Raw genomic sequence first — 24,195 nt, forward strand, 5'->3', positions numbered from 1 at the left:
ATCAGTGTCTGTCAGAATCAGCGTCAATGTTTCTGCCAGCGTATAGCTCAGTCTTGCGGCGCCACACAGCTTCTCCGATCGCATCCGTGTATGCCTATTCCCGCGTACACCACGCGCGCGTTTGTGTGCTGTTTGGTCCGAGGGTAACCACGGAGTTCTGGTTCATCAATACTGAGCCCGGTGGTCCGCCGAACGGCGGCAGGGCCTCCACTGGGTCGGCGACGGGCCTAGAAGGCGGCCGGCGTAAGAAAGGCAGGACGGTAGCACAGACGAACAGCATAACAACAAACAGGGTACAGGAGTAGTGGAGGAAGGGGTAAAACAGTGGTTGGGTGAGAAAAGGAGACTGAAAACAGGAAAGGTGAGTTACTGGTGTCTGTGTTTAAATAAAGTTTCTGAATTTCTTACTGAAATGAAGTTGGCTTGCATCTTTTGCAACATTCTAGATGAGAAGACGACACATTAAAAGGATTTAACTACATTAACTCAGCTTACGAAATGCGAGATTCGAAGGTGGCTAAGTATCACATTTATTGCAAAGTATCATCTTGCTCATGCTTGTGTCTCCACGCGGGTATAGATGGCAGGGGTCACATTTACGAGTAAGAATACTTGTAAGGGCAATTTTAGAGGCAAGAATAGTGCTGCCAATGATTACAGTAATTACAACCAATGATTCAGATTAATATCCTTTTACCAGAAACTAAGACATTTTAACCTTTCTAAATTTACTCAAATGGCAGCTTTTGTTCTCATAAAACTCGTTCACTATGTTCGATTAAAAACATTTTCATTTTTCAGCTCGCCTAAAATCTCCAACGTAAGAATTACAACTCACGGAGTGTACCTATACAGTAGGTATGCACGATAACAATGCACAGCGCGACAATGAATGACTGTGCAGTGCGCAACATGCAACTTTAACCCTCGCCCTGGCAGGGGGGGGGTCGATGCGACCCCCCCCCTAAGGTTTTTCGAAGATAGCGTAAAAACGGCGGCGCGCAGCGCCGCCAAATTTGGAACAGCTTATGGGGCAACCTTTTTACATATGACCTGAAAATTTCAGGTCCGGGTGACCTTGGGTCAGGTCACCAGGTCAGAAAAGCCGGTACAAGGTCATGATCAAATTTCAATTTTCTTTTTGCACCTGTCCAGCTCACAGTTTTGGACTGATTTCCTTCAAACTTTCAGGATGTGCTAAGTTCACCGAGTTGTATAACATATAGTTCGTTTTTTTAGGTCACTGACCTGAGGTCAGTTAGAGGTCATTACGTCGTAACGTTAAGCCTATGGGAAAATACTAAATTCGGAAAATACTGGAGATATCCGCTTCGTTCTATCACGTTTGTGCTTTGAAACCACAGTACTTAACAGCAGGTCACTTGGTGCTTCTTTGTTTGGTGTACTTATCCATGGGTCAGGTCAAATGAGGTCAACTGAGGTCAAATGACGTTTTTGCCAATAACTTGGCACATAATGACGCTAGAGCTTAAATAATGGTATTATTGTGTTCCTGGTGATCAGCCGAATCGAATGATATGCAATATGATGCAATTTGGTTAACTTTAACTTAATTCATTAATTTAAGTATACTTAAAATTTAAGAAAAACTTTAAGTACACTTAAGCAAGCTAATAAGTATATCATTCGACGCGCCTTGACGTGCTGAGTTCACTGGTGCTTTTCTTTTTGCTCTATCTTAAATAGATCAAAAGTTATAAGCGAAAAACTTTTGACCTGTTTTTAGCGAAATTTTTACATTTATACCCCCCAAAACCCCCCTAAATATTGACCTAGAGCAACCAAATTTGCACAGGGGCAAGAACTCCAGGGGGCCCACCTACCTACCAAATTCGGTGTTTCTAGGTGCCATAGGAGCCAATCGCGAGGGGGGGTCGCATCGACCCCCCCCCCTGCCAGGCCGTGTTATGAAAAATGCCCTGCCAGGGCGAGGGTTAAACTTGCATGCTGGTTAACATGCTCATTTGCATAAATAGCAACAAAGCCAATTTATTTTGAATTACGTGCACAAAAAAGCGATGAGCACGATGCAAAGGCCTATATAATCAGGGAGCACTTTCAGAAACTGTAATGACGACTGCCGTCTTCGAGTTCGGTTGAGTCAAAATGCAATTCCGTTAGTTGGGAAAAGTTTTGCTGTTGCTGTCTTTCACCAATTTGATCGGGTCGATCCATATCGTCTTCATGTTCGGCAGCATTATAATGTTTACGGCTACAATTACGCTACAATAAAAATGTTCTGGCCCGAAAACCTTCATTTTATTCACACAAAAAATATGTGTTTGAGCAAGGTTATAACAGAATGTTCTCAGTGCAGCTAATAAAAAATTACGGATACCTGTTAAAAGTTCAACGCTTTATCCGTGTAACTTGTACTTTGTAGGTATAAAAATCTATCACACCAATTTCTTCTATGCATTTGGATCGGCGCTATTTCGGTATTTTAGTCAAGACCCGACATAACACCAGAAAATGATCGCTACGTTGGGCCGGATGTGTCTAAATATATGAAGGGACGTTAATTAGAAATATGTATTACACAAATGTAGACACGTGCTGATCCCAGTGAAAAAGCAGGAAAAAATATCAACCCTTTCCCAGCCCGCTGACAGTCACGGCGTGTTCTCAGGATCTGCTAACCATCATTTCACCATGATCAGCCTGGTTGGCTCAAGACGGAAGCGTGAGCAGCAGCGTCGCGAGCAGCAGCAGCGAGAACAGGAGAGCGAGAGCAGCTCCGGCAGCAGCGAGAGCGAGAGTGAGAGCGAGGAGTCACAGGACGAGGAGGGCCAGAAAAAGTACCACAACATCTGCAAGGATAAGGTAACGTCACGCGTGTGCTTCTATAACGGGGGAAAAAAAAACGAAATCGGATGCACATAGCCGCATCCAGAAAGTTGGTCTTGGACGCAGCGGGGAGGCATTCCTCATAAAAACTTCTCCGAAAAAAATGCACTAGATAATGCAGAATATATGCAGATTGCAGGCATTCTGTTGTATTGGTGTCGTGATCTAAGCCATTAATGTCAAGTTATCAAACAGCCAGGCCCAGGACAAACTTGACAAATCAGCTCATCATTTTTCAGGCGAGCACCAAGGAACAGAAGGAGAAGAAATAAGCTCAGGATGCGCGAAATGAAGACAGCTCAGAAGAGTCGGACGACTAATTCGGCCGCCTCTCCATCGGGAGTGGGATGCCTTGTTTTCTTCTCTACAGAAGCGACTCCATTCGGATGAAACAATTTGTCTGCACTAACATCAAAAGGTGCCGAGCGCTGCGCTGTGAATGAAATATATGGAGATGATATGACAAACTTCTTTTTTGCTGGAATGGTTATGGCACAGCTAGCTCGGGCACGGGCGGTCACAAACAACCTAAAACCTAACGGTCATCAACAAATCACGTCTCACGAAGTTCATCAACATGCAGCAACCAAAATGTTGATGAAGTAGTTAGTCGTGAATCTACCCTATTTTCGACAAAGTCGATCTTATCAAACCTCCTCTTCCCTCCAAATATCCTTCCAATAGTGACAACGCTATTTCCGTGAGCGACATGCGAGATTTCTGTGGGAATCGTGCATCACACGCCATTTTCGGTAAGAGGTAGAACGCCATTTTCGTGGGAGCCACCCATCTGTCATGATTGTCAATCGTGCAGCGGGGACGCGGGGCTGGGGGGGGGGGGCGCAGGTCTGGGACGGTGGACTGTGCCGATGATTTTGAGATTGCGTAGTTTCTCCTAAGCGGGTGAGAGCAAAGGGCAGAGGATGGAGCCTCCATTAGCTGCTCTGCTGGTGGTTTTAGCCAGCGTCTCTCTAGCAGGTGAGGTCTCTGATGTTCAGATACGGAAGTAGCTGTCGATGAAATAACTCTACTACGAGATAACAGTGACTGAGTGACAGTATAGGGAGAAAGGCTTAACTGTTTCATAACTGCTCATTTTGGATCATAGCAATAACTTTTATATTCTCTTTATATTTCATATAAGCTGTGTGATATTTTAGCATTTTTAATGATTCGATGCTATCAGCCACGGACGTTGTTTCACTGCAACTTCAAAATGTATCATAGTGCAGTTTCAACGTCTCTAGACTAGGCAGTTTCAATGAATGAAACAGGCAACATAGCTAACGTGGTAGACCATAGATATAGACGACATCTACTGATGCCACTGGCACTGACCTCCACCGCCACATCAGCTGACGTGTGCTACGATGACGTTGGCTGTTTCACCACCGACTACCCGTGGAGTGACGTCAGAAGACCGTTCCCGAACCTACCCCAGCCGCCCGAGGAGATACCCACCAATTTCTATTTGTATACGAGGTGAGGAGACAGGTCTATCTTTTATTCTATATCGACAGTCAAAACGGTAGAAGCACATAATGATAATCAAAATTGAGACCGTTAACGACACCTAACAAGTAACAAGATATAGGCTGTCAGAAAGAATAACCAGAATGATCAATGAGAAAGAATGATCAAATGATAATATTATGTGTATGACCTTTCTAAACAAAAGCTACCTACCTTATTCATTTCACCAACATTTAGAACAAACGTATATACCTATAGTCTAGTCTCATTTCCCTCGCAAAAAAAAACACACTTCCAAGTTCCAACTAATAAAAAAAACACCGTCTGCTTCTGAAGCACCGTTCCCGAGAGGACGGCCATTTTCTACAACGGCACCACATTCGGCGACTTCTCCGCACAGCGGGAGAGGACGGCGTTCATCATTCACGGCTTTCAGGGCAGCGGAGACGCCTACTGGATGATAGACATCAAGGACCTGCTCCTCCAGCAGGTCAGGGAACATGGCAGGGATGGGACAGGCTCGTATTCCTGTCGGTGCTGGCAAAACATAAAACACGGTGCTACATTCGGACTCGGGAAGACAGATTTTAGATTCAGGAGTTAGAATTTGTCTTATGTCACGATAGGTTCCAGCGTTTCTTTTTTTCCAAATAACGGAGTAGCAGGCCACTTTATTTTTGTTTATGCAAATTAAAATTGGAACTTGGCAGATATCATTTCCTTTTTCAGTACGATTACAACATCATCCTGGTCGATTGGGCAGTCGGCTCCAGCATTCCCTACATTCAAGCCGCTGCCAACGCTCAGCTGGTGGGGCGGCAGGTGGCGCTGCTAGTCCACGCTCTATGCGATATAGGTGGCGCTGTGGCGGGCGATTTCCACCTGATATCGCACAGTCTGGGGTCTCAGGTGGCCGGTTACGCCGGGGCCAGAATACCCGGTCTGGCCAGGATCACAGGTCAGTTGGCGGGTCATCTCCTAGAAAAAAAAACTTAAAACTAACACCGTGACACCTGAAAAGATTACTGGAAATATCTCTTGAAACGTCACGAGCTTCTAACGTGACTCGTGACCCGTGACGATAAACGGGAACACGACATACCTACATATATCGTTTCTGGGACATTTAGGGTCATGACCCCCTCCGCAAAGGCTTCAATTCTCCAGGCGTCATGATCTGCGATATAGGGAGAAAGTCACGCCTACTCGTACATCTGTGCAAGTCCCAAAGGCCGTTTTTTTTTAACGAAACAATCGTTAGCACATATAGGTACGGAATCCTTATCGTTCAGCACCTGTTGCCCGAACACATTATCCCAGCGTGTTTCCAACCGATGCCGGCCTTCATAGCGACAGCATTGAGCTGAAAAATATGTTTGTAATAGTGACAAAATGAAATATGTATAGACTATAGGATAATAGGTCATTAATAGACTATAGGATAATAGGTTGTCGTGTGTGACAAATATAAAGACACCTACAAAAAAATAGGTCATTAATGTGAGCTCTAAAGAGCACCACGAGTACGCTGACTAAATGCTTAACTCTAGCGTGGATCACAATTAGGTAGCTGGTAATCATGATTTCTAAACTCCTCCCATCTCTTAGTGGCCCATCAATGTTATAGCAACAAGAAACATCTCAAGGACCTGCTCTCAATAATAAAGGGGAGCCCTAAAAAATCGATCCTCACTCTAGGGCTCCAACACTAGGGACTAACCGGCAACTAGCAACACTTAACCCGCGCCCCGTTGGGGTGTGCCGAGCAACGCGCCCTGCTGGGGGGCGGGGGCAATTTGCCCCCCCCCCCTAAGATCTCGAGAACCACGCAACATAGCGACAAGCGGCAAACGGTGTTGGATAGCCCCAACAGGGAATTACCTTGTGACCCAATTTCATTGGCCTAGGTCAAACCGATGACGTCACAGGTCAGGTCAAATGTCGAAATTTCACCGTTTACGGGCATTTCAAGAAATGCGTTGTAAAATCGAGTAAAATGCATTTCATTGAAAATCATTGATGGGGAAATGCTCGTCAAACACATATTTTACTATTTGAGGTCACTGATACCAGGTCAGGTCACAGAGGTCAGGTCACTGAGGGTCACAATATGAAAATATCATGTGATGCATGTTTTATGGTCCATTTTATATGCCAAATACGATTATGTGGGTCAGGCAGTCATTGGGGTCAGTTAAGATTATGTTCTGGTGAAGGTCAGGTCAAGGTCAGATCAAGGTCAGGTCAAATTAGGTCAAATTTCAAAGTTGATAGTTTTGCATTAAATGGGTATCGATTCGATGCAGCTCGTCACGGGGAGTTCAATGGTGGTCTTTGTTTTGCGCTACGTGGTCTAGAATTGCTAAAAGTGAGTTCAAAAATTTGACGTCATCAATGTTGAACAGTTTTTTGCTATAACTTGGCCAAAAAAGGAGGTATCGATCTAAAATTTGGTATGTATATAGAAAAGCGCAGAGACTATCACATATATTCAGTTTTTTTCTCAATTCGCGAAAAATGGGTTTTTGCGTTTTTCTAGAAAAAAAAACCATTTTTTGAATTTTTGGGGCCAAAATCCAAAAATTTTGAAAATCCGAGATTGCAGTTTTGTAGCACCGCCTTTCGTCTACATAATCAAATAAAGAACTTTGAAATTGCTTGGTAACTGTAGCTTTTGTAAGCGCTTCAAGATTTCATGTTTTTTGCTCATTTTTGCTCGAACATGACCTCAGTTTGACGTCAATAACTCCTGACCTAAGGTGACCTAAGACTTGAAATTTTGTGTGAAGGTGTCCAATTGATGCCCGGGAAGGTACTTATAATTTGGCGGCGCTGCGCCCGTTTTTTAGCTATTCAGGAAAACCACAGTGGGCCAAATTGGCCCCCAGCGGGGCGAGGGTTAACACTCACCATGTATCCTAACCCACAGAACCACTTAGCATCTATCACTTCTCATGCGATTTCGATCTCACCCACAGGATTGGACCCGGGCCAGCCGTATTTCGAGGGCACACAGCCGGAGGTTCATCTGGATTCCACTGATGCTGAGTTTGTCGACATTATTCACACCGACGGAAGGGATCTACTGTATGTCGGCTTCGGGTTCCAAGGGGTAGGTACGGTGTTATAAAGGTGCGAAAAATGCTAACATGAGTAATGTATTCTGCATAGCACCGCTCAATAAATCCACCTTGGTGACACGGCGTTTTGGATTTATTAAGCGGTGGCTTTATTAACCGGAGTCGGTTGTGCTTCTACGGAGAAATCCGAAAACAGCTCAAGTGGCCAGAATAAGTGGCTCAGGATTTATTATCCAAGGATTTATCAAGCGGATTCTACTGTATTGATAGAATTTCAGGCACACATAGAGTGGAAATAAGGCTTTTACTTTAAATCCAATATGCATCGCGCATTGGAAATGCATTGGATCAGGCATTGCTGAAGAAGGGTAGGAACTTTTTTGTACCTAACTAATCACCGCTTTGATTGAATTTCAGCCCTGTGGAGATGTCGATTTTTACCCCAACGGTGGTAAAAGCCAGCCGGGCTGCGGCGATTTTGAGGCCAACGTCGCCTCCCTCATCTACGATCTGGAGACAAACAACATCGACGGTAAACCATGGCAAACTCGTATCAATTATCATGTGTTATCAAAGCCTAGCTGACCGAAGCCGGTCGTTCACAAAATGGTATTTGCATCATGGTTGATTGACATCGAGGGCCAGAATGAAATTAAAGAAAATCGCTGAAAGAAACTCAACTAATATCAGACTAAATGCCATTAAAATAGATGCTAAACACGATTAATTCATTAAACTGATTTGCACGCATGTAATTAAAGTCAGTTTTTGTTTTGCAGAGATCGGTGGCATTTTCAACTGCCCACACGACAGATCCCACGAGCTCTTCATCGCCACCCTCACGGAGCACGAGTGTCCGTTCGTGAGTTTTCCGTGCAAGGATTACGCCGAGTACGAGTCGGGCGAGTGTCAGCGGTTGGACCGAGCCACCATCGGACGGATGGGGATGGACGCCGAGAAATACAACCTCAGCGGGAACTATTATCTGCAGACGACCGGCGACAATACCTCATTTTGCAGTGAGTTGTAACGGACATCAGGGTAAAAAACTAATTGAAATATGAACGGGTTTTTTAAAGGTATTATCAGGGTTTTTTCCGAAATTTCGGAGTTACTCAGTGAAACGTGTAGAAGAAGGTGGCTGAGGCCCCAATCCGAAGTCATTCGTCTCAAAATTGCCTAATTTCCAAATGGTGGGCCTCCAAAGTTGATCCGTCTGCCAGCCAGTACCTGGAGGAGGCAGTACCAAGTACTCGGATACATTTCCCTATAAGTCCATAGGCTTAACACTAGCTAGAGACTTCTAGAGATATTTTTTATGCCAGATAAGGCCGTCGCATACCAGATAAGGCCGCAACGGCCGTTCAACGTTACGTGGGGAAATGGGAGAAATCTAAAGACTTTTTTCTCTGACGTCTCCACTCCAATATCTCTAGCGCAACTGGCAAGCGTTGTTAGCATTGGCTCGTGTCGTCGTAAATAAGATTTGTTTGACGGATATTCCGTAAGTTGAGTGTGTTGTTGTAATTTCTGAGGCTGTATGAGTTGGACGGAATGGCGCCATCCCGCCATGTGCGAAATCTGTGCGAAACAAAGCTGTTCCTATTCATATTTGAATGTTCAAGACTTGTGGGCTTTGTAGCCAGTGCGTGTAGCTTCTAGATATCCTGTGGGTTATCAAAAATCAAAATAATTAAAAAATTATGTTGTGTGCTTTCAAACTAAGCTCATCCCGAGTGTAATTCAAGAATGTCTTAGTTCAAGCAATTAAACTTGAAAGTGATATAGCTCCAGCAATGAAGAAGCTTGGATGGAACGTTGAACCAAAGTTACCTATCATTTGTAATGTTAATGCTAAGTGCTGAACGTTACCAATAATTCGAGACATCCGTTGTAAGATGTATGACGCAGATCAACTTTGATCAAGTGAAGAAAATAGATTTCAGATGAAATAATGTCAATGTTCAAGGCTGAGCGACTGGCAGATTTCGGAGTGAGCACGAGTGGCCTTGAGACATTCTGTTTCTGTAGGTACTCAAAATAAATAAATTATCATGTTGTGTGCTTTGAGGTTAAGTGTTATCAGTGGTGCTTCATGGTTGTTCTTTGTTGTTGGTGTATGGGCATATTTTGAGCACATTGCAGCATGATATTGGTGGTGTGTAAAGCAACTGATCTCCGCAGACCTTGCACTTACTTGCAAAGCCTGCGGACTGACTTTGCAGACTGGCTGACAGTGAGCAATGCATTGCTGACTGATATCATTTATTCTGTGTTTGTAGCACAAAGTACAGAAGTGGCACATACATTGTTACTTTGAAAACCTTATGTGAATTTGATGTAGAAAATTGGTGGCTGACGTTGAGTCCTTACGTATTGTGAGTAGTGTACAGCTGGTGCATTGAGCACAGACTTGAGACCAGTGACGTTTGAATCAGTAGACTGTGTTTGAGTCTACTTATATGGGTAGTCATAAAGCAGGCGTCACACTTCTTTTTGCAACCAAGGAGAAGCGCTATACCCAGAGTTGCTTTGTCATCCAACCTTACCGAACCAAACCTAACCAAACCTAACCTTACCTACAGGGGTGTCGTTTTCCGAAAATGATTGGTAGTGCCCAAAGGCGGCGGCTGGCCATATATGACGGGGCTTACAAGGTAGGGTACCCCCAAATCTGCCTTTCTCATCGGATTTCGGCCACTTATTTTTCGCCCTGGTCATTGACAAGACTAACCGAAATCTAAAAAAAAAACACAAAAAAAAACTTTGGAAATCTGGGTCCACACCGGACGCCATGCACAAAACGTGCAGTTATATAGGCAATATAGTGTCGGAGGAATGCACGCCATTCTGAAAGAGGCCCACATCGACTTAAAAGGACGGCTGTGCTGAAAGGGGACAGGAACAGCTTTGAGGGCCCAAGCCGACTAAAAAAGACGGCTGCGGGGCCAGGAACGGTTTTGAAGACCCACGCCAATTGAAGGGTTCGACAACTAACGAGGACTGGAAACACAACGATAGTTAGAAAGACCTGCTTGCCAAAATAAAAGGATGACAGTACGAGGGGCGTTCAGAAAACTACGGGCCCGACCATGAAGGAGCAGAGAGATACAGCATCGACTCATTAGACCAAAAAGTTCATTTATTCAAATAAACACCGTTAAGACAAACACATTTCGCGCAGCGCTTCGCGAGAGCCCTCAAGGCCTCCATATCCAAGTGGGTTTTGGACCCATCCTGCACGTCCAAGACGGCTGATTTCGTCTCCCTGCTGTTAGCGAGGTTGCCGCTGCTAATTTTCTTATGTTGGGGAAGAGGTGGCAACCACTAACCAGAGTGTGCAAGGTTCGGAGAGAAAAAAGTGGATGCGACAACAACTCGAAGCTCATCGCTTCACTGTTCGTCATCCCGCCCATGTACGCAGGTGCGTGGTCGCGGATCAGGTGCACACTTTACGTCAGCTTCCCTATAGCCTCTCCTCGATGTTTATCGAATGGACGCACATCATCAATTGTGTGCCCCTGTTTTGGAAAGTTGACGAGCGGAGGGGAGTCGCATCGACCCCTCCCCCTGCCAGGCCGTGTTATGAAAAATGCCCAGGGCGAGGGTTAACGCTTGGTGCCTTTTCTGCACTAACTACTATGAAACGAATCACTGCTCTCTTCTGGGCGTCGCCCATCCTATCCGAAATGGCGAACTATGCTACGAATAGAAGCCCGAATCAATCACAGAAGAGACTTAATTAATGGCCACTTACTTAATTTGCGTAAGTGGACATCCCAATAACACATCATTTAACACACCGCCTTGCAGGCCAAAATTCCAACTCCTTCATTGTTCGGCCCGAAACTTTTTGAACGCCCCTCGTAGTTACGAGCTTCAGTTTTCGGGGTCTGATGCGGTAATGACCTGGCGTTGAACCTTGGGGAATCAGGCTGCATCACCCACTCAAATCAATATACCTATGGCCTATTCTGGAGCGCCGCGGCACCTTCCGAAGTCGGTGTAGGGCCTCCAGCGGCTGGTGTGGAGACGGATCGGGGTCTATTAGGGGCGGTCGCGTGGTATGCGGGACTCAGAGGCAGTTATGGACCTCTATAACCAATTGCGTTTTCGAGCCTCTTAAAATCCATTAAGGACCGGAGTCCTAGACACGTGAAACCTCATTGTCAGCTACATGCACCTACTGTGGCTAGAACCTTATTTATGTACTTACATATGTGCTTATTTAATATTTGCTTATCTGTTTATTTTGATTTTTTATCAACTGATAAGTGACAAAAGATTGGTAGGGCTCAGCGAACATTGGTAGGGCCCAAATAAACATTGGTAAGGCTCGGGCCCTACCAGGCCTATACAAAACGACGCCCCTGCATGGTGTGTCGTTTCGGGAACTAGCGACCCGCGGCCGGGCGCCGCGGAGACGTGCCCGTCATAGGGTTTTGGGGCTATTTTTTCACGTTTCGGTCTGAATCGTGAAAAGTACTGGTCGTAGCAAATATGTTCCCTGGTTTCTGAATTTTCAGCCCACGTGGAATGCGATAGGACAAAAGTCATTTTCGTACAGACAAAACTGTGCCCGCGTTTTTTGGTCAAAGTAAAAATGTTCAGCAGCTTTTAACACGTGGGCCGCCGCAAAACAGGGTACACCGGAGGACTTACGATTCAATATCTCCTAAGCCATCACAGATAGCAAATATGTTCCCTGGATCTATGTAGATAATACTTTAGAGAACACTTCAGGCCAAAAATTGCTTCTCGACAACTTACACCCAGCCCGCGTTTTTGGCTTAAATGCAATGCAACACGGCAGCCGACCTTGAGGGCTCGGTTAGCGAGTTCATTTTTTAGCGAGCACTTCGAGCATTTCAGCGTTCGATGAAATGACATATTTTTTCAACGCAGTCGTTTCTTCATTTGCATCTAAACGCGACCTATACGATAATGTGACTGTATCGTCACACTAAAAGGTGTAATTCATGGTAATTTATAGGACTAATTCTCGGCGCACAGCAGCAGACGGACACCGACTGACCCACCATCTAAAGGCAGTTAGGCGAAGCAGTATCGTGAATCACAGCCGCGAGATGTCCCTAGCGTAGAACACCGTCTGTTTGCCCAGTTTAAATACGTGCTGTTTGCCCTCTGTCAACCCCTGAGTCATGGGGCTGGGGTCGCGGATGAATGGGCGACCGCCCGCCGCGCGGGGAGGGGGCTGCTCCCCTGACCCGGACCGCCACGGCATGGGGACGGTCCCGCACTTGCGTGCCTCACGTCGCCGCCTCACACCGGTCTGAATTACGCTGGTTTTGAGGAACCGCCCATTGTGGTGGTGGGTGATCCAACGCAGACCATGCCAGAACCCCACTGAGGGGGTGTCACCCGTGTCAGCTGGCTCAGACCCACGATATCCCCATACCGAAAGCGACGTTCCAAAGAGCAATATGTCTTTAGTGGGTATTATTGATGTTTACCTACTTCGAGAATGTATGCATGCATGTAAGCACATACCTACATGATGTGTTAAAGTACCTACCTACTCCAACTGTACAACTTTGGCCTCTCAGCTCGAGAAATAAACTTTTTTACTTTAAAGACAGATTTTTAGTGACTTAACACTCGCACTTACATATAGCGGGGTCGAACGGACCCCTCCCGGTTTTTCGCGAATAATTCGCGCAAAAAGCGGCCGATCGCGACGAAACTTTCAGTACCCTCGATTTAATCAATTTTACACATACTCTTAAAATTTAATGACCCTGATCCCAATGACCTTTGACCTGTGGTCTGATTCTCGAGACCATGTTCGACCGGAATTGCGAATTGGCGTATGTCGGCTGAGGCTCACATTATCTGCGCAATTTCCAATCTTTTTTTTGGTGTGGGTTTCAAGGTCCCGTGAAGGTCAGGTCAAAGTCTTTGACCTTTGATGACCTTGCTTCACTATTTCGAGTTTTACATGTTTCTAGGGTAGTTTCTGGGGCTGATTTCGAATTCCCATTTGGAGATTTATGAAATAGTTTTGGTGCCCTCGTATGCTACGAAGCTGTCAATAGTGGTCAACACCTGCTATGGATGGTCGGCAGGTCACCTAATGGTTGACCTGACCTGACCTGACCCGACCTGGCCTAAATACATTAACCCGGCAGTTGCTGGGGAATTTCGCCACCCACCGTTTGCTGGGGGGGGGGGGGGCGTTAAACGCCCCCAGCCGATAACTCGAGAACCAATAGGCGCAGCGAAACGCACGAGGCGGCAAACGAAAGAACGCGACAAGACGCTTCAGATGAGTACTTTAAAGTTGAATGTTGAGGTCACAGGTCGGGTCAAGGTGAGGTCAGGTCAAACACCTACTAAAATCGGGCTTTCAGTAGCATGGACCTCAGTACTCGCAATGGGCGCCTCTCGTCATAAACTCTGTCAAAACGGTGCACAATCCATCATATAAGGCCTACAAGAGTGTCAGCTCCATGCAGGGGTCAGTCAAGCATAGGTCAGGGTCAAGGTCAGGTCAACCGGGCAGGCACATATCCCCGAAAATCAAAACTGATATTCGCAGCCTATGACACATGTTTTATGGGTAATTTGGGCCGTAGAACACGATGGTGACATTCATGTTTTCATATGTGTACGTGTTTGGCTCAAAAAGTTCAATTTAAGAAATGCATGTATCATGGTCGTGAAGTAGTCACGAGAAATTGCCAAGATTTAGTTCAAGATTTTGGAAAATGCGGAACGATAATCAATAATCGAAGATAGCCATTTGATTGTTCATGGTATTGGCAGTCTAATGACGCTTACGGCATGTCCGTATGTCTATTTTGTGATTTTATATGATTTTTTGAGCATATGCCGTTTTTGGTCGAAAACTCAGAAATCATGACGTCACTAAAACCTCGATATCTCAAAAATTTTCCGACCGATTTTTTTGAAACTTTGTCACAATAAACTTCAATCAATTCCCTACAGGTACCCAAAATTCGGCGCGCCTGCGGCGCCTCGTTTTATGCTATAGCCCCGCAAAAAAAGTGGGGGGGTTTAACGCCCCCCCCCCCCCAGCAACTCGCAGGTTAAAGGGACCCTCCCACCTTCAAAAAAGTTAATGAATTGGCATGAAAGTGATGTCGCTCGGTTCAGAAAGAGCAAAAACGAATATCTACCAAATTTCATCGAAAAATATCCACCGGTTTTCAAGATATTAGACTTTTACTTTTGTTTACTTTTTGGGATCTCCGCTGTTCCTATCGACTGTATTTGAAAGCGCGGCATTTGTTGCGCGCAAAGCAGCATATACCACCGCGTGCTACAAAACGTTTTAGTCAAACATTTAAAAATCGTTAGATATCTGCGCTGACGTCACACATTCAGAGGGGTATTCCTATGCATTAGCCCCTCTGAATCAAAATGCTGCAATTTTGAAATTCAATATTTCCGATTTAAGGCATTTCTCGATGTTGTGAGTGCCGAAACCGGTAATTGTGAGCCAGGGACCCCATTTTGGCTATCTCAACTCAAATCTAATGTTAAGGTGGGAGGGTCCCTTTAACCCTCGCCAGGCGAGGGCCTTTTCCATAACACAGACGGCGAGGGGGGGGGGGGGGTTGGTATGACCCCCCTCTCGCGATTGGCACCTATAGCACTTAGAAACGCCAAATTACAGGGTAGGTGGGTCCATAGAAGATCTCGCCCCTGTGAAAGTTTGGTGACCCTAAGTCAATATTTAGGGGGGGGGGGATTTGAGGATCAGCTTAACCCTAGAACGCCTAGGGAGGGTTGTATCAACCCCCCCCCCCTGAGGTTTTTTCGAAGTGCACGCTAAACGGCTTGTCGTAGCGGGCTGAAATTTTCAATACCCTCTGGGGCAACCTTTGCGCATCTTTTGCCGAAAAAAAAATTGATCGGGTCATGTCAGGTCACGGAGTTATGACGTCATAAGAGGTACAGCCTCCGGCCGGATTTTCACAAACTGAGTGCCAACGCCCAAGGTTTCCTGCCGGTGGTACGGACATCGGTTGATGGATCGTGATGAAACTTCCCATGCATGTTGGGGCAAGTATTGGCTATCATATGGTATAAGAAATTTGACCGGGTCAGGTCAGGTCACGGAGCTATGACGTCACAAGAGGAACAGCGTCCGGTACTATTTTTGAAAAGCGCCCGAACCACTATTTTGCTAATTCTTGTCACCTCAATGGGAATATGCAGCAATATTAGCTTCTATAGGGAGCAAATGGACCTCCCAAATCCAAAAATACAATCAGATTTCAAAAATTTAAATTTTGATTTTTCGAATTTCTGCCGCCGACTGTGACCTTGCCGACTTCCGGCGCTCCCAACGCGCCATTTTTAGAGCTAGGGAAACGAAATACATACCAAACGATAGAGAATTGATCAAGGAACACGATAGTGAAGGTTTCAAGTCGATATCTCCCACCGTTTTGCCGCAATCGCTGCCGAAAGTTGAAAAAAGTCTATTTTTCCGAAAATTTGACCTTTGACCGGTCAAAAGTAGGTCAAATGTTGACCTAGGACCAAAAAATATACCACCAATCGCGAGATCTCGTTGAGAGCAATCCGTTTGTTTTTTCCGCTAAGCTCTACGACCTTCCGTTTCGCCAGGGGGGGTCGTAACAACCCCCCCCCCTGGTCGTTCGTGTTATGAGAAATGGCCTGGTCGTGCGAGGGTTAACCCGCGCCCCGTAGGGGGGGGGGCCGAAACGGCCCCCCCCTGTCCTTTTCGGTCGATATCTCCTAAACGGCTGGAGATATCGCCACCAAACTTTCAGGACCCCTCCGGGCATCAATTTTACACATTGTGACCAAAAATTTTTCCAAAGGCTATGATAGGTTGGCCACAAATGACGTCAGAGTGACGTCATGTTCTGTCATTTTCGACCGAAAAAAGACCTTCGCGAGAAGACCTGTCAGGACTACAGCTTTGAAGATACAGAAAAATGATCAAGACATAAAAGGTGTAGAATTGACAGGGCTACAAAACTGCTATCTCGAATTTTTGAAATTTTTGAGTTTTGACCCCCAAAAATCAAAAAAACATTTTTTTGGATATATTCGCCAAAAAATCCAAAAAGTTTTTTGAGTTTCGAAAAAAAACGGAATATATGTGATAGTGCCTACCGTCTTCTATCTACATACCAAATTTCAGACCGATACCTCGTTTTTTGGCCAAGTTATAGCGAAAAAAACTGTTCAAAAATGATGACGTCAAATTTTCCAACTCAATTTTTGGCAATTCTAGAACTCGTAGAGCAAAACAAAGACCACCATTAGACTCCCCGTGACGAGCTGCATCGAATCGATACCCATTTTATGCAAAAATATCAACTTTGAAATTTGACCTAATTTGACCTGACCTTGACCTGACCTTCACAAAAACGTGACCTAGGCTGGCCCCAAAGGCTGCCTAACCCACATAATCGCATTTGTCATGTAAAATGGACCATAAAACATGTATCACACGACACATTCATATTGTGACCCCCGGTGACCTGACCTCGCTGTGACCTGACCTGGTATCAGTGACCTCAGATAGCAAAGTATGTGTTTGACGAACAATGTACCATCGATGGTTTTCAATAAATTACCAATTTACTCGCTTTCACAGCACATTTCTTGAATTGCCTGTGAACGGTGAAAATCTGACCTTTGACCTGACCTGTGACGTCATCGGTTTGACCTAGGTCAATGAAATTTGGTCACAAGGTAGTTCCCGGGTGGGGCTATCGAACGCCGTTTGAATTTTGAAAATCGGCCGGTAACTTTCCGAGATCTTAGGGGGGGGCCGATACGCCCCCCCCCCCTACGGGTGGTAGGGTCCGCCGGTAGCCCTACGGGGCGCGGGTTAAAGTTAACCACACATACGGGCAGGGGTGTAATTTTCCTAAAATGATTGTGGGTGCCCAGCTGTAGGGGCGCCCGGCGCCAGGCCGTTTTGGGGCGCGATAGATATTCTTTATGTGGGAGCCTAAATTAACACCGAGTTTGATAACATTGCTAGCCGAATGGCGCTTCAAGTGACGTGTCTGACTAAGCAAATACACGCTTAAAAGTGGAAACTGACCGGAAGGACGTAAAGAATATGCAGAGTAGAGCACTTCATGGACCGGATAAATCCGTTATCCACGGATAAATCCGCGGACCGGATAGGATTGGATTCTAAATTTGTTAAAAAAGAACGGATATGGGCGGGCCGGATTTGGGAATTGAAGGTTGAACCCGGATCAAAACGGATCAAAATTTTAACATTCAACATTGAAGTTAAAAATTAACCTAATGTGTTAAGCGGCAGCAGAGGTTTGATTAAAGTAATAGGCATCATGATGGTCTGTGAGATGTATGGCTGTCTGGTCCCTTAGATTGAATTTGTTAGTCCAGTTTTGGGTGAAACCAGTTATTGGTGAAACGGATTATTACGGATATTTTTTGGAAGTTTGGCTGCAATACGGGCCATGGGTGGGCCGGATTCTGATATTCAAAGAAAGGCGGATAATGGGCGGATCTGGATATGACTTGCCGGATATGGGCCGGGCCGGATCCTAAAAAGCCTATCCGTGAAGTGCTCTAATGTAGAGAGGCGCCATCCAGTAAGAGGGGCACCAAATGTAGAGGCGCCAGACGGTTACGACTTACGAGGGCGCCGTGAGACGATGAAAAGGGCGCCATTCTCTTAGGAGGGCGCCGAGTGATTGAAAACGCTATGTGGTCCAGGGGCGCTAAGAGGCCAGAAGGGCGCCGCACAGTCAGTAGTGCTACGTTGGTGGGGACGTGGGGGCGCCAGATGGTTACGAGGGCGCCTTGAGATCATGAAAAGGGCGCCATTCTCGTAAAAGGGTGCCGAGTGATTGTAAACGCTATATGTGGATCAGGGGCGCTGAGAGGCCAGAAGGGCGCCGAATAGTCGAGGGATGCACGGTGAACAGAGACCTAAGGACGCGAGACGGTCAGGAGGGCGCCGTTAGACCATGAGAATGGCGCGGTGCTGTCAAAAGTGCGCCATTCTCCCAAAAGGGCGCCGAGTGATTAAAAACGCTATCCATGAACGCGAGACGGTCAGGAGGACGCCGTTAGAGCATGCGAAGGGCACCGTGCTCTCGAAAGGACGCTTGCAGCCTTGTAAAAGACTTGTGGGTGCTTTTTCATCATTGTGGGGGCATAATTCAGGATTGTGGGTGCATATGCCCCCACAAAGAGATATAAAATTAGGTACACCCCTGCATACGGGGGTGAACTGCCATTTTCGTTTAAAAAAAAAAAAATAAAAAAAATCATCGTGTCAGGGCTGTGACGAAAAATAAGTGGCCTAAATCCGATGAGAAAACAGGATTTGGGGGTACCCGAGGTTTGGCTCCTTGAGCCATGGTGCCCCCCCCCCCTTGTCTCAAATCGTTCCGCCGCCTATGGGGGGGGGGGCGGGAACGATCTCCAAGTATCTCAAGCACACAGAATCGTGATTTGATGCACTCCTTGCAAGGTTATATGCGTCCCTTTTGCAATGTTGACCTTGAGTGACGTCATTTATGACGTCATCAAGGTCAGCTTAGTTTTCGTCAATAACTCTTGATCAAATTGAGCTAGCGAGTCGGGAAGGCCACCAATGGACTCAGGAAGACCTGCCGAATCGAATGATATGCGACATGACCTCTTTCGACCAACTTCGTGACCTGGGGGTGCTGACCTGACCTTTACCTGAGGTCAACACCCCAAGTTGACCTTACCCGGACAAAAAGTATATCATTCGACGCGCCTGAGCGAAACGAACACGATTCTCCCAAAATCGCGGCTCTGCGGCCGTTTTTGGCGAAGTTATTCACCAAAAACTGAACCGTAACTTGGGGCACTTGACCTGACCTCAGAGGTCACCGGTTGACCTAGGACCTTAAAATCGGGTAGCAATCTCTGCGTCTTGTAACGGCGCACACGCTCGTTTTTTCCGCGACACGCTAGCTCCACCAGGGGCGAAACGGCGAGGGGGGTCGTACCCGCCCCCCCCCCCCTCGGCCGGCGCGTATGTAGAAAGCCAATAGGTCCGGCGAGGGTTAAGCAGTCGAAACAAGCACTTTTGGACAACTGACATGTGAATGAGACGTGGAAATGCAGTAAAAACAGCTGCAATGCGTTCAGTTTTACAATAGGCAATCGATTGGGATGCCACATGAGTTTTACCGGTCAGGTCATGAGCTCGACCTTAAAAAATGTTCATCTTTGGATGATGTCGAGGTCAAATTACACACCATTCTACACCATTGGACGAGAGAGACATGATGCTAGCCGAGCTGATTGTTTTTAATGCCTATGTACCCACAACAATGACAACAATGCACCGCTTGGCTACGCTTGGCTTGCGTTCCAGGACCGTAGTGACTAGAGGTCTGCACCGGCCGGCTGCAGCCGCGGCTGGCTGCAGCCCCACGGCTGTGGGCCGGGGCGGCTGCAAATATCTCCAAGAACACGGCTACGGCTGTGGCCACGGCTGTGAGATTTCAAGCTCAATCTTAAGTACTCAAATATAAAATTTTAAATCCTTAATCTTACATTCTGATAAGCAGCCTAGCCTGTAAAAATCATGCAAAGGATGCCCAGCAATATTGAAAGTGGTGAAGCCTTTGAAAACCTGTAATGGTTTTACCATTTGCTGTAGAAGAGTTTGCACTCTGGTACAGAATACTAATTATAGGCACCAATTGTTCCTTCATCATCAATAGCTTGACAGTTTCAGAAAATGCAACATGTTGCTGTCACATCCCCCTCAAATCAATCTCAATCTTACCTGGTCATTAGGAGAGCACCTTACAGCTATTGAAGATGAGCGTTCAATAATTCTTTCAGGTAATAGAAAAAGAAATCACGCCTAGGTAAAGGCAGGTAAAGGCTTCATAAAATATTATCTAAAATAACTCTTAGATGTACTTCTGGATTTTCGGCAAGTCCAATTACATAATATAAAACTGGCGCTTTATGTTCTAACTGGCGTGTGAGTGACCGCTAACAGAAAATGCTGATCAACGAAGCCAATGGAATTAGATTATAAGTGAGTATGAACCTTATTTACGGTTAATTCACATGATGGTGGAAACCCTGAACACGTAATTCACATGACGGTGAAAACCCTGAACACAATATTTCTTACGCGAGCTGTTGATTTTACTAATATAATGACGTCTTCCTCTAAAAATGTAAAAATTTGATAATTGATATTTGTTTGAGAGCAAATTTTTAACTGTATAGCATTATTATTGATTAATTATGATTTCTATGGCTGTTTATGGTGACACAAAACAATTTATTGCCACTTCTTTGCTTTTTACGTCATTTGACTCAAGTAAAATTTTTGATTGAAAGAGCAATCGCACGTCCTTGGGGATTTGAGCGAAGATCATTATTTGGAAAAATCAAAATAGATGAATGTTTTTCTTTCTTGGATGCTCACTAGTGTTTTGATGCCTTGCATATCAAATTAGTTGGAGACTTGCTCAGAAGGTTGCTTCAAGCCTGGCATATCACACCCCAGAAAATATGCAGGGTAAGAAAGAAGCAAGAGTTTTGACTAGACAATCACTGTTTGTCCATCAACTTCAGTTTCATTTTCCATACCTAACATTGATAATGAAAAGCATCAGGGTCTGTTGTTCTGTCCCACAACCATGCTTCAGGATTTGGCATTAGATGTCTATTCTACACTGCTAGTGCTTCTATTCTGGTTCGTTGTTTATGTTTTCTGTTGATGTAGGTACCTACCTTACCTAACCTACCCATCTTTCTTAACCCCTTGCAAGGGCTTGTGTAGGCATGCGATGCGCATCAGGCTTCAGGCCTTCGGCCTAAAGCCAGATACACAACCACTTAGCCTATGATGCTTCATGAGCTTGAGAATCTATAGCCCATTGCAATGTGCTTTTGGCTATATGTTTCAACTAAAAACAACTTATTATATACTATTTGGTTGCATTTCATCACGGCCGGCTGACGGCTGGCTGCCCACAGTTTGCCACGGCTGTGGGCGGCTGTGGCTGTGGAGCCACGGCTGCGGGGCGGCTAGGCTGTGGAAAATTGCAGCCGTGCAGAACTCTAGTAGTGACGTCACAGGAAGGGACGCGGGCGGACCGCCGCGCTGATGACCCGCCCGAGCTGTCAAAGGGCGGGCTGGGTTTGACGGGCGCATAATAGCGGCCGCGCGCGTGTTCCTGAAAGCGATAGCGAAGGCACGGGCGCCGGAAGGGTTGGACGCTTTGACCCTCTCCCAGACCTCCCGCTGTTACTGCCAAGGTTACTGCTACTGAGAAGGAAAATAAGTGACGGTGGTATTCACACAGGCTTTTCACTAGCCCATTAATGCCGGAATTTTTATTGTCCTTAACAAATGTTAGCCACACGGGTCCCAGCAAGAAAACTGTGCAAGCTTTAAAATATTGTTCCATCGGTTCTCAAGTTATCAGCATGGGTCATAAATGACCCAACCGGCATTAGTATAATCACAAATAAGGAGTTATCACGAAAACAGATTTAGCTAGATACCTTATTGTGCATACTGTATAGCGGTCTCAGACAAACTACACCTTTTTTCGTCCGAATTCACAAAGATGAAGTCCAAATTCACAAAGCTGAATTCCAAATTCACAAAGCTGAAGTCCAAATTCACAAACCTAAATTACGAATTCAAAAGTCGAAAGTCCAAATTCACAAACAAAAAGTTGGAATTCAAAAAGATAAGATCGAATTTCAAAAAGCAAAAATGTGATTTCAAATAAGTAACAAGCAATTTCACAAAACAAAAATGCAATTTCAAAAAGATAATGTTTGATTTCAAAAGATATTCTGAACTAACTACAGACAAAGCTGCTGCACCTGAATTTTATATTTTTATAAGAGGTGCTTATAAGAAAAGGTACATAAATTTCCGCATGAGGAATACATCTGCTAATATTATGTAATATTCCTATTTGGAGGAACTCATTTAACAAAAATAGCACATGGAACACGTGATTTTTTACAACAATTGTTTATGAATCCACATGAATCATTCTGAACGTTGAACTCACAGATGCTTAGCTCATTTGCTCTGTTAACGTCAATAACTTGCTGTGATTTATTTTATTGTAGCCAGGTATGTCTCAGTCCTCAACGGAGGCTGACCATTTTTTTAACCATGATGGGGATATGCAAGTTGAGGTAAAATTGACAGAGGTTGAAAATCCAGTTCCTGACGGAGCTCCTGACGAAGCTGGACCTGCCGGTGGCGGTGACGGCCCACCACAGCCGCGAGGCAGGCGCGGCCCTCCGCCGGGCACCAGGCGTGGGCCGTACAAGCGGATCCCCCGGGATGCCCAAGAGCGGGTCGTGGCCGTGTTCAATGAAGGTGGAGACTGGAAGGCGGCTGCGACAGCGAATGGAATTCCGGTCCGCGCTGCCTACGGGTACATTACGAGGCCCGAAGGACAGCTGCCGCGTCCCCGTGGCGGTGCCACAAAGAAGAAAGTTACCCAGGGGATGGTCGACAAGATGGTCACTTACGTCGAGGAGAATCCATTGATATCTCTCGTGGAGATCGGTCGCAATTTGCGCCAGGACACCGGTGTCACCATATCCGTCCCGACCATCCACCGCCACCTGCACGGCCAGCTGTTTACTATGAAGAAGGTCGTGGCCGAGCCAGTGGCCATGAACAACGCCGCAAATAAGCAGAAGAGGGCCGAGTACGTGCGAAAGGTGATGGCGGCGACGGGGAGTGGGAGATCGGTGCTCTACATGGATGAAACGAACGCGAACCTGTTTTTGCGGCGTTCTCAGGGCCGATCCCGCCGCGGCCTGCGATGTTCGGTGAAGGCCGCCACCAGTAAGGGCCCCAACGTCCATATCATCGGGCTGATGTCGCAGACCGGCATCATCTACTGGGAGCGCCGACGAGGGTCCTTTCGGAAGACGGACTGCTCTGACTGGCTGCGACGTGCCCTGCAGGCCTGCCCTCTGCCGCTCGACCAGGTGACGATCGTCTGTGACAACGCGCCGGTACACTGTGACCTGGAGGCAGTTGCAGCCGAGTTCCCTGGTCTGGAGCTGGTACGGACAGCGCCATACAGCGCGCCGTTGAACCCGATTGAGGCTGTCTGGTCTGCAGTGAAGGCGAACATGAAGCGGGGCATGGCGTCATCATTCAGCGCCATGATGGACACGACTGACGGCATCACCCAGCAGGAGCACCGGCTGCGCTACCTGGAGGCCAAGATGGACGCCGCCATGGAGTGCATCAACCCGGTGATGTGCATGAACTTCTACAATCACGTCCAGCGCCACTATGCCGGGTGCGTGGCCCTGGCCGACCTGGCGATGGGCGTGTGAGAGTGATGGAGGTTCAAGATATGTTTCTGATTTGTAGTGGCTTAGTTCCAAACGTGCCCTACGGCGTTGTCAGACAAGCAGCTTTGCGTTGTTTTTGTCTAAGTCGCAAATAAAACTGTCCGTCCGTTGCCTTGCATTTATTTCAACGAGATCAGTGCCTGCAGATGGCCACTCTGCTCATTATCACGTTATTAGGTATCCACTATAAGCTAAAACCGACAAATTCTGAAGATATAGGAACATTATTTTTACATCCGAAAAAAAACAAAATATTTTGTCATTTTAAATTGTAGGTATATGTTAAATGAGCTAGGTAACATATCATCAGAAAACAACAAGAAACAACGTTTGAAATCCAGCATTATCTTTTTGAAATTGCATTTTTGGTTTGTGAAATTGCTTGTTACTTATTTGAAATCACATT

The 24,195-nt window shown here is 46.0% G+C and overlaps 1 protein-coding gene and 1 long non-coding RNA gene across 2 annotated transcripts in view; both read left to right on the plus strand.

The window, feature by feature from the left end:
* Nucleotides 1-209: 209 nt before the first annotated feature.
* On the plus strand, nt 210-3,331 carry LOC122364320. The gene is made up of 3 exons (XR_006253540.1): nt 210-361; nt 2,651-2,844; nt 3,108-3,331. It is a non-coding gene; the product is annotated as an uncharacterized LOC122364320 (long non-coding RNA).
* A 418-nt stretch (nt 3,332-3,749) lies between these two features.
* The window catches only part of LOC122364299 (inactive pancreatic lipase-related protein 1-like), a 39,925-nt gene continuing 19,479 nt past the window's right edge, over nt 3,750-24,195 (plus strand). Inside the window, exons 1-7 of the mRNA XM_043334538.1 lie at nt 3,750-3,846; nt 4,224-4,350; nt 4,678-4,831; nt 5,071-5,299; nt 7,320-7,453; nt 7,839-7,953; nt 8,201-8,440. Of these exons, the coding sequence (XP_043190473.1) occupies nt 3,792-3,846; nt 4,224-4,350; nt 4,678-4,831; nt 5,071-5,299; nt 7,320-7,453; nt 7,839-7,953; nt 8,201-8,440 (1,054 nt within the window). The 5' untranslated portion in view covers nt 3,750-3,791. The remainder of the gene's footprint in view (nt 3,847-4,223; nt 4,351-4,677; nt 4,832-5,070; nt 5,300-7,319; nt 7,454-7,838; nt 7,954-8,200; nt 8,441-24,195) is intronic.

This window comes from Amphibalanus amphitrite, unplaced genomic scaffold, assembly GCF_019059575.1.
Source record: "Amphibalanus amphitrite isolate SeventyFive unplaced genomic scaffold, NRLGWU_Aamphi_draft 000668F_arrow, whole genome shotgun sequence".
Lineage (NCBI taxonomy): Eukaryota > Metazoa > Arthropoda > Thecostraca > Balanomorpha > Balanidae > Amphibalanus > Amphibalanus amphitrite.